At 39.4% G+C, this 14,354-nt stretch overlaps 1 protein-coding gene across 4 annotated transcripts in view; it reads left to right on the plus strand.

Moving 5' to 3' along the window:
- The window catches only part of PHACTR2 (phosphatase and actin regulator 2), a 146,863-nt gene that overhangs the window by 104,619 nt on the left and 27,890 nt on the right, over positions 1-14,354 (plus strand). For all 4 annotated transcript variants that reach the window (XR_826280.1, XM_010851469.1, XM_010851467.1 and 1 more), the window contains 4 exons: positions 474-630; positions 5,712-5,767; positions 10,812-10,873; positions 14,104-14,241. Coding sequence is in view for 3 of the 4 variants with exons in the window: in XM_010851469.1 (XP_010849771.1) it covers positions 474-630; positions 5,712-5,767; positions 10,812-10,873; positions 14,104-14,241 (413 nt within the window). In the remaining variant the exon portion in view is untranslated. The remainder of the gene's footprint in view (positions 1-473; positions 631-5,711; positions 5,768-10,811; positions 10,874-14,103; positions 14,242-14,354) is intronic.

Consider the following 14,354-nt stretch of genomic DNA (forward strand, 5'->3'; position numbering starts at 1 on the left):
CTATACAAAATAAGCAAGGAGGCTAGGTTTTTAAGACTTGAAAAAGAAAAGAAAAGTATTATGCATTCAGTGATTTCCATGATATGCCGTCTCAGCAGAATAAACTTCAGATACCACTATCCGGTTCTATGGACAGAGGAGCCTGGTAGGCTGCAGTCCATGGGATCCAAAGAGTCAGACACGACTGAGCAACTTCACTCATCATCACTGTCCAAATGATGAGGTGATAGTTGCAGGTTTTTTCAGAGTTTCCCAACATTTTTCAGAACATTAAAAAACAAACAGTTTTTAGTTTTTCAACATGAATTGCATCTAACGCGAAACTTTTTTTTACTTTAGGTTAATTGAAATTCTGCTCTTGCATGTGGATAAAGAATTTGGTCTGGCTCTGTTTAAAAAGCCTCTGCCATGTGTAACCTGAGGGCCACTTGTTAAAAGCCTTTCTCTGCGCTTCTGCCTTTTCCAATCCTCAGGTGCTTTGGCAAGCAAGATACGACGAAGGGACACTCTTGCTATCAAACTTGGCAACAGACCATCTAAGAAGGAATTAGAGGACAAAAACATCTTGCAGTGCACATCTGAAGAAGAGAGGCAGGAAATCCGACAGCAGATTGGAACCAAGCTCGTCAGGTAATTGCTGACGTTTGGGAAGAGCTCTGATGAGTTCTTACTTTCCCCTCTCCTGCAATTCCCTGCCTGACTGAGATCACTGTGAATTCCTCGTAGAAGGGCATACTCGGCCTCTCTGATCTTTTAAAGTTGGTCTTTGATGGTAAATCACTCAATGAGCCTGCCTTTAAAAAAGAAATAATAATAATACTGTTTTTTATTTTTTAATTTTTTTGGCCATGCCCTGTAACATATGGGATCTTAGTTCCCCAAGAAAGTGAAGTCTCTCAGTCATGTCCGACTCTTTGCAACCCCATGGACTGTAGCCTACCAGGCTCCTCCGTCCATGGGATTCTCCAGGGAAGAGTACTGGAGTGGGTTGCCATTTCCTTCTCCAGGGGATCTTCCCGACCGGGGATTGAACCCGGGTCTCCCACATTCCAGGCAGATGCTTTAACCGCTGAGCCACCAGAGAAGCAACCAGTGATCAAACCCATGCCCCTGCAGTGGAAGCTTGGGGTCTTAACCAATGAACCACGGAGGAAGTCCAAGGCACTTACTTATTGGTCTAGCTAGCCAGTTGGCTTTGAGGTTGCCAAAGCCTGATCCAAGTAGGGACAGGCTCTTTCTATAAAGGACCAGTTAGTAAATATTTTAGGCTTTGTTGGCCAGAGAGTCCCTGTTGCAGCTGCTGGACTGTGCTGTTGTAGCATGGATGAGTGTGCCTACGTTCCAAGAAAACGTTCTTCACCAAAACAGGCAACAGGCCACATTTGACCTCACACCCATAGTTTGCCCATCTCCTGGTCTGATTCGTGGACTCCCTAACATTGCTGTGATTGCCGCAAGGTGCTGCCCTGGGGGCTGTGAGATGATAGAAATATTAGTTAGTGTCAGTGGCCAATTACATCCAAGTCAGGGAACCATAGCCCCTAAATGAAAACTTCCCACTTTTTACTCCAAATAAATGGTCTCTGCCTGCACTTCCTGCTTTTAGCCATTGTAGGATGTCTACTTTGCCATTTGTGTCTTAGGGAGCATGTAATTGGCAGGTTTTTTTTTTTAATTATTATTTTTATTGGGGTTATTTATTTTATAATTGCTTTGCAATGTTGTGTTAGTTTCTGCTGTACAACAAAGTGAATCAGCCACGTGAATACATATATCCCCACCCTCTTGGACCTCCTTTCCCCCCCATTTCCCCCATCCGACCCCTCTAGGTCATCACAGCACCAAGCTGAGCTCCCTGTGCTGAACAGCAGCTTCCTACTAGCTATTTTACACATATTAGTGTATATATCCTAATCTCCCAGTTCGCCCCACCCTCCCCTTCTCCTCCTGTGCCCACATGTCTGTTCTCTATGTCTGCATCTCTGTTCCTGCCCTGGAAATAGGTTCATCCGTACTGTTTTTCCAGATGCCACATATATGCGTAACTGGCAGTTTTAACAGCAGTGAGTGCTGAAGCTCTCCTTTTTATTATTAATATAAGCTTATTTGAGTATTATTTTGCTACCTGCCCTCACGCTGCATAAAAAAACAGGTTGCATCAGTTAGGGAGAAGGGAACAGTCTGAACCACCAGACAAGATTTGGAGGTGGGAGAGAAGTCCCCACCTTGCTTGAGCGTGGGAGATTTCTATGACTGTGATGTACCTGCAGGGTTGGCCATGAGGGTTCCAGAAGCTGTTATCTGTTTTACAGATTGGGGCCAAGCCCAGCGCTTATGCTGGTAAAATCAATGGTACACTGAAGCCGTGGATCCTAGCGAGCACTTAATACCATTAAGTATTTTTCATTAAGTTAAATTATTATGTATCCCTTAAATTGGTAAAACACTTTTAAACATTAAACCCAATGTCAGCAACTTTATGAAAAAATAGACATGTCTACATTGCTCTAGTTCAGTGATTCTGAAGAGCGACTAATATGAGAAAATAATTCTAAAGCAGTATTTCTTTATATGATAATACTATCTGGAAGGTTTTGTACAAGAAGGAAATAATCCAGCCAAGGGGAGAAAAAAAAAACAACACTGTATTTTACGAAGATATTTATTTCAAGGGTATTTATAGCAGTGACAAATTAAAACAGACCCCAAACACTCCAAGGCAGGGACTGATGAAGAACACTGAGAAGTTGACACCATGAAGCAACCATGTTGCTGTTGTTCGGTTGCCCAGTGGTGTCCAGCTCTTTTCGACCGCATGGACTGCAGCTCACAGCCCTCCCTGTCCCCATCATCTCCCGAAGTTTGCCCAATTGCATCGGTGATGCCATCCAGCTATCTCGTACTCTGATACCCTCTTTTCCTTCCACCCTCAATCTTTCCCAGCATCACGGACTTTTCCAGTGAGTTGACTGTTTGCATCAAATGACCAAAACACTGGAGCTTCAGCTTCAGCATCAGTCCTTCCAAAGCATATTCAGGGTTGATTTCCCTTAAGATTGACTGGTTTGATTTCCTTGCTGTCTGAGGGACTTTCAGGATCTTCTCCAGCACCACAGTTCTAAGGCATCAATTTTTTGGCATTCTGCCTTCTTTATGGTCTAACTCTCATAACCATACATGACTGGGAAGACTGCAGCCTTCACTCTACGGACCTTTGCTGGCAGAGTAACGTCTCTGCTTTTCAACGCACTAAGTTTGTCATAGCTTTCCTGCCAAGAAGCAATCGTCTTCTGATTTCATGGCTGCTGTCACTGTATGCAGTGATTATTATCTTTGTGATGATAAGTTCTTTAATGTTTAATTTAATAGATGTATAATTTATGTGGGGTTTCTCTGATAGCTCAGTTAGTAATGAATCTGCCTGCAATGCAGGAGACCCTGGTTCAATTCCTGGGTCAGGAAGATCCCCTGGAGAAGGGATAGGCCATCCACTCCAGTGTTCAGTGTTCTTGGCCTTCCCTTGCAGCTCAGCTGGTAAAGACTCTGTCTGCAATGTGGGAGACCTGGGTTCGATCCATGGGTTGGGAAGATCCCCTGGGGAAGGGAAAGGCTACCCATTCCAATATTCTGGCCTTGAGAATTCCATGGACTATTGCAAACAGTCAGACACGACTGAGTGACTTTCACTTTTTCGGGGGCTTCACTAGTAGCTCAATTGGTAAAGAATCTGCCTGCAATTCAGGGGACCTGGGTTCGATCCATGGGTTGGGAAGATCCTCTGGAGAAGGAAATGTCAACCCACTCCAATACTCTTGCCTGGAGAATTCCGTGGACAGAGGAGCCTGGTAGGCTACGGTCCATGGGATCACAAAGAGTCAGACATGACTGTGTGACTAGCTTTCACTTTTTCACTTTCATAATTTATTTAGAACCATTGTAGAGGGATAAAGAACCAGGAGCCTTTAATAATTTATGAGATTTCAGCGGGTGAAGAGGGAGAGAAGGGCATTCCAGATAAAGAAAGTCCATAAGCAAAAGAAGAACAGTGTCTTATGGGGGACCATATAGTACAGATATGTAACATAGGATACATGAGTGGCACAAAATTTGGCTGGCAAAGATTTTCACTGGGGCTTTCTGTGGGCTCACATATTAAATGAATTTCAGGATGGCTCTAATGAAGATTAAATTTTAAACTTTTTAATGAGCTATTCAAAATAGCATTGATTTTAATTCTTCATATCATTTCTATACAGCCATAAACAGAGTTGACAGTATCTTGTATTAAGATTGCCTTTAATGTATATTAATTTAATTTGCACAAATTCAGTCTACATCCAGAGGAAGTTTTTGTCAGTGATTAACAATAAATTAATAATGTAAGTAAGACCGAGACCAAGGGTTATTAGGATATTGAGCTCTTATGTATAAATGGTTAGGTACTAATCCCAACTGAGCCTCGCTTTTCTCGAAGGTAGATGGAAAGGGCTTATGTAGCCCGAGATAACTTTATATGCATTGTAAAATTATTTGAGATCCCAAAGCAGTGTTTTCCTGAAAACACTGTACGATATAAATTGATCATCTCATGAGTTGGTATGAACCCTTGAGCAGCAGCCTTTTCTTAGATTCTAATGATCTGTATGTTAATTAGGGTACAGGCTAAGCTGATCTGAAAGAAACTGTTAGTTGCTCATTCATGTCTGACTCTGCAACTCTATGGACTGTAGCCTGCCAGCCTCCTCTGTCCATGGGATTTCCCTGGCAAAAACATTGGAGTGGGTAGCCATTTCCTTCTCCAGGGCATCTTCATGACCAGGGATTGAACCTGAGTCTGCTGCACTGTAGGCAGATTCTTTACTATCTGAACCACCAAGGAAGCCCCTTAACAGAGACCGAAAAGTGCCGTGGTCCAAGCAAGGCACTTTGAGGTGTTTGTTTCTTTTTCACATCGCAGTGTAGAGGGAGGTGGGCTGTCCAGTGTGGGTGGGGTACGCAGCTTCTGGCAGTCAGACAGGTTCCCAGGTTCCTTCCATCTTGTTGCTCTTCCGTCTCCATGATAGCCTCATCTGTATAATCGGAGCTGGCCCACATGACCATGTTCAAGTTCTGGCCTGTGGAAGAAGGAAAGAGAGAAAAGGGAATACACTTTCAGTCATTTTAAGGGTAAAAAGCAGACGTTACAAACACTACTGCTCACATCCCAGATCACAAGAACTCAGTCATGTGACTGTACCTTGCCACTGGGCAGAAATTTATAGTTGTGTGTTTAGCTAAAACTCTGGGAGTTCTGCTTCTACACAAAAGAAGGGAGGATGTGTAGTTAGCAGTCTTAGCCACAATCTCCAGTCTCCAAACTAATGGAAAGGAGGCTTTTATTTTGTAGGCTTAAAAGTGGATTTTTGTGAAACGTTTCTGGTGATCCAGTGGTAAAAAAATCTGCCTTGCAGTGAAGGGACTTGGGTTCAATCCTTGGTCAGGGAACTAAGATCCCACATGCTGTGGAGCGGCTAAGCCTTCACACCACAGCAAAAAAAATCCCCCACGACTAAATTAACATCCCATGTGCCACAACTAAGAGCTGCCACAATCAATCAAATAAATAAATAATTTTAAAATGGATTTTTGTTTCTCAAAACGTGAAAAAACGCAGCTTTGCTTGTTGCTTTATTTTGCATCTAACCTGCCATGTATCTGTTTTGTCATCATAGGAGACTTAGCCAGAGGCCCACCACTGAAGAATTAGAACAGAGAAATATCCTGAAGCGTGAGTATCATGTTCTACACAGTGAATTCCTTGTGTAACCATGAACAAGCTCCCTCTAGAGACGATCCATTTATCAACAGGGAACCTTAATATATGTATCCACAAATGATTGAAATGACCCATTTAGATCACATTTTAATACAATTATTTATTTGTCATGTTAAAAATAATTTCTTGAAGTATGAATTTAATTTTATGGCTTGAAGCCTGATATCCCCCACAGCAATTGTGGTTGTGACATTTGTTTTTAAAAAGCATGAAATATATTCCATGTATTCTTTCACCCAGATACTAAATAGAAGAAAATGCTTCAATGTGCTTGCAACTAAATGTCAAAGAAAAGGCCTAAGAATCCACAAGAAAATAAATCAAGCATTCCTATATTATTATTAATAATACAGTTTATTGCCAGGTTTAACAAAGGACTCCATTTAAAACAGAATTTTGGGAAAAGGAATTTTTCAATCCATTTCATTTTCCTTTGTTATGATAACACTTATTTCCCTCCTGGGTTATTTATAATTTCTCAGCTCCTAAGGAGTTCTCCATTCATTTTCCTACGTCATCTTCCCATTCTCTTTCCCCCTTTATTTTCTTTGACTTCACTTTTTACTCATCACTCTGGTCGTATTTACGTTACTGGAGTTCATATGTTGAAGCTATAAAATGAATAGAAGCAGCTTGTCCTGCTGTAGTGGATCGATGTGGTTACTAACCACAGTGAGTTAAGTAATGGATATTTTTAAATTGAGCCTAGCTGTAGTTTTATATGTTATTAGCCCAGTTTCAAAAGAGCTTTTTATTGTATGAAATATCAAAGAGTAGGGCTGGGCAGAACTCCAGAGAGTACTGTAATAGTAATGAGTCACCAGTGTGTGGGAAATCTTTTTCAACCAGGCTTTTAGAGTCAAGTTGGCCTGTCTGGATGATCCCCATTCTCCAAGTGAGTTGTTTTCTTTCCCAAAGGAAAAGAAAGATTTTTTTAACAGCATATGTATTCTACAGTTGCTTTTGCTAAGAAAACCCAACTATGAATACGGTCTATGAGTTTCTTTCCTTGGGAGGGTTTCTTTCTGGCTGTGAGCATAACTGAAATGGAACCCAAGAACTTAAATGACCATCAGTGTGTAGAGGAGCCAGTTTGGAGATGGAAAAAGTCACGGCTAGATAAGAAAAAAAAATGTGTTTAGCTTTCTGAGGAAGAAGAACGAAAGCAACGTCTAATTTTGACAACAAACCTAAACCAAAAAGACTCATGGCTTTTGATAATAGGTTCCTGGGAAATATTGATTGAATTAAATTGTAGATAAGCTCAAATGTAGTCCATAAGCTCCTGAAATCCAGAGTGTCTTATTGGCTGCCTGATGCAATACCTAGAGAAAAAAAAAGAGTGAATTCTGGGTAATTCTTTCCTGCTCCTGGGAGACAGACTGTGCCAAACCACATTGGTGTTTGGTTATTTGAGGAACTGTTTCATAGATCTAGAAATTTATCACACATTGATCTTAAGTGCTGTCTTGGCATTTATACTCCATTTTCCTGGAGGTTCAGGAAAGAGTGAAACGCCAAAGTCAACTTCAGATTTGACTCCAGCCCTTTTTTTTTAACTTCCTTCTTAGTTTGTCTGTGCATGCTTATTCTGGAAACAAAAGACACGTTTCCAGTCTATAGAGGATGATAAATGGCTTATGATCTCCTGACACAATATTGTGTGGCCAAGGGAAGCAGAAAAGAGAACTGGTGGAGGTCGCCCAGAACATTCTTCTGAGCAGTCCCAGGGAAACGGATGGCTTCATTTTCCCATTCTCTTTCCTCCTCTACTTTCCTTGACTTTACTTTTTACTCATCACTTGGGTCATATTTATGTTCTTCCATGCAGATTACTCTTGTTTGTTTCATCTCCAGCTTTTTGTTCAAAAGAAATATGACTATCAGTTTGAAGAAGTGTGTGTGTGTGTGGTGTGGTTTTTAAGGATACATACTTAACTGGGTCATCCTTTCTTGACACATTAGGAAACTAATTCACAGCATAAAACATTCAACAGTTCTCAAATCCAGGCCCGTCACTAGTTCCATAAACATGAATCAAATGGCACACAATGCTCATGGCTTTAATCAGAGACCACAGGACAAATTTTATTTCTTAGTATCATTCCCAGTATCACACCTAACTTGATCTCTTTCTTATTTTAGTGCATCTAGGGTTTTTTTTAATATATATATATATATATATATATTTAAGTTAGATTTTAGTACTAGTTTCTTAATATTGTTAAAATAGAAAGCCACTTTTGGTGCTTGAAAGGTCAGCTTTTGCTTCTCAGGAAAAGAGATGTTCATGGGACACCTTTGACAGGGTAGGGATAAAATATTCAGATCTTCTTATACTATTTAGTTATGACTATAATTCCAGCTCAATCTTCCATAGAAAAAACATGTGTTAAGTCATTGAGTTCTACATGTGTTTTTCCCTGGCATTTTGTTACGAAATTTTTTAAGCATACAGAAAACTAGAAACAATTTTACAGTAATATCCATGTATCTACTATCTGTATTCTACCATTAACATCTTACTTTGTCACACATCTGTCCATCTATGGAGTCATTTTGTTTTTGGGTGCATTTCAAAGTAGGTTTATTACTGCATTCTTGTTTGTTAACAAAATCCATATAGAAACATGCAAAACAGCACAAAGTGAAAACAATCTCACAAAAAAATGTTTAGCTTTTTGAACCCATCTTGTCTGAGTTAGTGAAGAGTATCATCACACTCCAGTTGCTGGCACTTGGCTGCTTTTCTGTTTCTCCTTTTAGCTCATCCATATGAGGTTCAGGGCAGCACTTGGAGGGCAGATTTCCTGCAGTGCACACTGCTGTTCAACTCTGTGCATTGTTTGTGTGTTTATGGCAAGTGCTTTCTGTGGCTGTTCTGATATCTGCCCCTTTCTACTCTGATGAGCTACTGAGGGCAAGATTTGTCAGTGAGCCAGCAGCTTCCTTCATGAGCATTCTTCCAGTCTGTTTAAAGTGCCATGTTTACATCCTACTTTATAATTAACCCCCTAATAATTTTTTTTTAAGTTCTAGAAACTTGGTGAATTTTTTCAAACTAAGTTTAAGGTTTAATTTTGACTCTTAGTAAAAGATTTAACAATGACTATTTAACACATTCAGAGGAAGAATCACATTAGCCTTCTTCCACATCTCACCCTCTTCCTCTAATTTCCTTAGAAACATAATTTCAAAAATGGGAAATGTAAGGAAGTCAGTTCCTGATGTTAGAGAGGAATTCCCAATTGGTATATAAACTCCTGTGTATTTAACTAACTACAGTTGGCCCTTCTTTTTTAAAAACGTCACTGGCTGACACCTAGATGTGCAGTGTGCTTCATAGAGCAAAATTAGGTAATAGTCTCTTCAAGGAAATGAAATTTTATATATTTCATAAAAATTAGGGCATTTGTTAGCTTTGAGTCATATTAGATAACGAGTATTTTGTCTTTGAAAATTACTTTTGAAAATTGTAGCATAATCGTTGTATAGGAAGAATGACTAAAAAGGTTTTAATGATTATAATTTTTTTCTTAAAATCATCAAATGTCTAACCTTGTAAAGCCCTTGTTTGGATCACATGAACCACAAGTTTGGTGTTTGTCTGTTACAAGTAATTTACAACCCACATGCCTTATCCAACTCATAAAGTATTTGACCCTAAGGATGTATTTTAAGGATATCAAAGGATATATATTTTGTGAAGCAATTAGAAAAACCTACAGTATTTTCAGAAGAAATCTGAATTATAATCAAATTTTATTTGGCTCTCTCAGACACTTAATGAAAACATACTAACTAGTCATTTCTTGTCTTACAAGGTGATTTCAGTTTATGTCCACTCTCTGTTTAAATAACCAGACAGATCGTCCTCTTTCTTATTAATTAAAACTAGTATTTCAGAAGAATGTCAAAACTTTTCCCTGTCCAGATAAGTAAAATTAATAGAGAATTTAGCATGCTCAGCAAGCAAATACAAATGTTGCAATATTGAATACTGATATCATATTCACAGTAAAAACAGTCTTAACAGTAAGAAGTCTATTTGAATTTTAAAAATTGTGGAGGAGACTTTTTCAGCTCTTTGGTTGAGCCTTTATACTAAGTGTGACTTTCCTTCAGTAGAATTCATTATGGCATTTTCTAAAAGATAATCTTTCGTAAGCATTGGTATCCGAGAATCTGTGCTCACTTACCAAACAAATAATGAGCTACAGGAAGCAGCCAAGAGAAGGTCATCAAGTAGCTAGCATTAAACCCTGAGCAGTGTTTATTTCTTTTAAAGTTCTGGACATTTTTTTCTTAATCCCATCTGTTGGACAGCATTCATTTGAGTTGGCCATTAAATTGTACTACTTGGTGAAGCACTGGATAAAGAGAAGACTTTGGAAAGTTAGAGTCACAAGAAAATAAATCATCCACATCAACCAAACACCATAACCCCATTCAGAACATTCTGGTTTGAAAGCAAAATCCAGAGAAATTATTATATTCTGCTTCTATGGAAATCAAAGCAAAAAAATCAAGTATTTTGCTTGGATTTGAATGGAAATCAGCAACTCAGACATGCATCAGATGGTTTTAATTTGTTCTTTTGATGTGATTCAGATTTTCACATGAAGGCCAGATCCAGTAATACATTTTTATCTGAATTCAGATAGATTGTTCTTATAAGCCTATGAGATGATCAGCAGTGAGAGACTTTCACCAGAGTATGAGCATTCTTGGGGTTTTTTTCAGAAGAAAACAAGAAATGAGGCAAAAAGGTTTACTGTTAGTAAATAAACCAGTGCTATAAGGAAAAAATAATATATCTATAAATTAATGATCAATCTTTCTGCAGAATCTTGAACAGCTTTTTAAAGATGTTGGTGGAGTGTTTGATCAATGTGAAGTCAAATAACTGGCCTGATCTACTTTCTGATTATATAATCTTTTATAGTAACTAAATCTTCATGCCTTTCCTCCTCTCCCCCACCCAATTAATAAACAGAAAAAAATGAAGAAGAAGAGCAAGAAGCAAAAATGGAACTTAAACGCAGACTCAGCAGAAAGGTAATGAAACTATGACTGTTAATGAGCATGTGTATTTTGAGATATACTTCATTTTTAAAATGTAGATCAGTGTTCTACATGTAAATCTGATATTTAGGAATGATCCTATTAACCTACTAACCATAAACATTCCTATTAACCTGCTAACTAGTCACTAACATTAAAATAAATATAATGCTTATAATGTGAATTATGTTTATATTAATAATTGCATAATGTGCTAATTTTGAAAAGTTGACAATCAAAAGTTCTAAATTACATTTGCCAATTATGAAAATAGCATAATCTGTGTGAAAAAATTTAAACACCACAAGAAACAGAAAAGACTGGAAAATCATGCAAATATCTCCCATTCATAAATAGCCATTATTAACATTTCAATCTATAGTTTTAAAAAATGCTCACACTTTCCACATGGTCTTTGAAATACTGAATAAATATTTGGTTATTATTGAAGATTCTGAGCTGAGTGAGTAATTTATAAAGTGAACTTAATCATCCAGCTTGCCTGCTGCACTGCTACCCAAGTTCACAAATGGTTTCGCTCCAAAACTCAGTCAGTTGTTACTACTGATTTATGAAAATAAAAATCTGATACTAGGACCATAGCTTTTTTCTTTAAGTATTAAAATAGTAATAGTCTTCAGAAAAATTAAGCATTATCAGAGTTTTCATTTATTATTAACGCCTTGTTCAGACATTCTTTAGATAAACCTTTCACACCTGAATAAGGCAGGAAGAGTAAAATATGACATCTGCAGCAAAGTGTGTGACCTGACCCACATTTAATCTGGGCTGGCTGTGGAGTTCACAGCAAAAGCATTCGCAGGCATGTAGAAGAAGCACTCCATTCCCATTGGAAGGGTGGAGACTGTATTTTGAGAGGTTTTGGTTTTGATTTTTAGGGCAAAAGATCCTTAATTCATCTCTTTTTTTCCTCAAAGAGCCTAAACATCAAATAATAATCAAGCTGAGAAAGATGCTGTAAGCCATTCTAGAGATGGCTCTTCTAGCAATTCATAGCCATTAAGTTACCAGCTCACTTGGAGGGAGGGTATGGCAGCCCAGTCCAGTATTCTTGCCTGGAGAATTCCATGGACAGAGGAGCCTGGAGGGCTATAGTCCATAGGGTCACAAAGAGCCGGACGTGACTAAGGTGACTTAGCGTGCATGTTACCAACTACGGGTAAGCAATAACTACCCCCATGCTCAGGCCACCCCTGTCATACATATGATCTTTTCTCAATCCGTTTGGGGGCTTCCAGGAGGGCTGCCCTACCTCCGATTGCCTGTACTGCACAGAGCTCCCTCCTACAGGTGTGAAAAATTCCATAGACATAATAGCCACCCTGGGACTGGCACAGCCCTGAAGGACAAGACTGGATGGAGAATTTCTAACCTGTGTGGCCATTGGTTACTTGCCTTTTGGGAAGTCGCCGGAGGCAAGGGTTTCTCTACTTCCTCAACCGTATCCACCCTGGAAAGGCAGTAAGAAGCTAACAATATATATATAGAACAGTAACTGAGACGATAACAAAACCCCTTAGATTGTTCCTTCCTTTGTCCATCACCTACCAGGGCTTTATGAATATAGAAGGAGCCAAGTTGCCATATCCCAGGTCAAATGGGTTCAGTGTGTAGACCCAGACTGTCTAAGAATCCCTGAATGCCTTGAATGTTAGAGCACTGACAGTTCAGCCTCTGGTTTTACTCAAGAGGAAGCTAAGGAAAGGGAATATTTTTGACTACAAAAGCATCCATTTTTTGGTGAGCATGCTTAATTTTTCCAAAAATTGAGCCCATGCAAATATGGAATGATTCCAAAGAGGTCCACTTAGATCATAGATAGTCTGGCTGTATATATATATATATAGAGAGAGAGAGAGAGAGAGATATTATATACGTATATATATTATATACATACATACATTATACGGAGAAGGGAATGGCACCCCACTCCAGTACTCTTGCCTGGAAAATCCCATGGACGGAGGACCCTGGTGGGCCGCAGTCCATGGGGTTGCTAAGAGTCGGACACAACTGAGCGACTTCACTTTCACTTTTCACTCTCACGCATTGGAGAAGGAAATGGCAACCCACTCCAGTGTTCTTGCCTTGAGAATCCCAGGGACAGGGGAGCCTGATGGGTTGCCGTCTTTGGGGTCGCACAGAGTCGGACATGACTGAAGTGACTTAGCAGCAGCAGCAGCAGCATACATTATACATTATATACATATATTATACATTATATACATACATACATATATATGTATGTATGTATATATATGGAGAGAGAGAGAGAAAGAGACTGAAAATGAACCTTTTCTGTAAAACAGAGGACTGAGTCTACCTAACTGACAATACTGTGACACCTCCCAACTGAGAAAGGTTGCAAAATCATGAATCTTTATATTGGAGAGTGGATGATACCTGTCAACCAGGGGCTAAGTTTCTTTAGTGTCTTAAGAACCGTTTCTGTCTTATTCTTGGACTTGAGAGGGGTCCAGGAGAGGAAAGCAAATGCACACAGGGTATGGTAGATTAAATATAACTGTAAATTTGAATTTCACAAAGACCACAGACAGAATCCACCTAACTGGAAGTGTCTTAAAGGTTGCAGCTGGTTTTAAGCAGTTGTGACCTCCGTAAAGTGCAGTTTTCCAGCAAGTCCCCCTTCCTCATTCCTGCACACGGTTTCTCAGTGCCAAGGGTCAATGTCAAATCTTGGCCTGGGTCCTTAGACTCTCACAAAAGACTGTTGTAGGCTCACCCTTCACTGGACTATCTTTGTTATAACTTTGTACATCTGTGACTATGCAGGTATAATGTAGAAGGAACAGAGATTTTTATTCTCATTTCTACAGTTTGTAGGGCTTCTGTCTTGATAATTCAGTCTTTAAGCCAGCCATTCCATATCCGGATTACTATTGTGTCTGTACTGCTTCCTGTTCCCCATGTCAGAGATGCCAGGCAAGGTGGGGAAGATAGCATAATGCAGCCAGTTGCCAAAGATTGTGACCTATCTAACAAGGATGATTTTTATAGCCTCAAAATTAGGGCATACTGCTTTCTAGTTCTCATTAGAAACTCCCAAGATGCTGCTGCCTTTTTTTTTTTTTTTTGATATCTGAAAGTGACCTTATAACTTTGAAGTTCTCTATAGAAAAACATGCCACCATGAGGCTGTAAATGGTTTATTGAACTATCCTTTTTTCTTTATCCTCCTGCAGCTCAGCCTGAGACCCACAGTGGCAGAGCTGCAGGCTCGAAGGATCCTGCGGTTTAACGAGTATGTGGAAGTCACTGATTCACCTGACTATGATCGCCGGGCAGACAAGCCCTGGGCCAGGTTAACACCTGCAGACAAGGCAAGACTTCAGTGGCATGAGCCATGATTTTATTTATTTATGATTTTATTGCTTTTCTGAAATTGCCAGTACCTACTTACCTTCTACTTAGTCATCTTGGGAGATTAAGTATT

Source organism: Bison bison, unplaced genomic scaffold, assembly GCF_000754665.1.
Source record: "Bison bison bison isolate TAMUID 2011002044 unplaced genomic scaffold, Bison_UMD1.0 scf7180017864303, whole genome shotgun sequence".
NCBI lineage: Eukaryota > Metazoa > Chordata > Mammalia > Artiodactyla > Bovidae > Bison > Bison bison.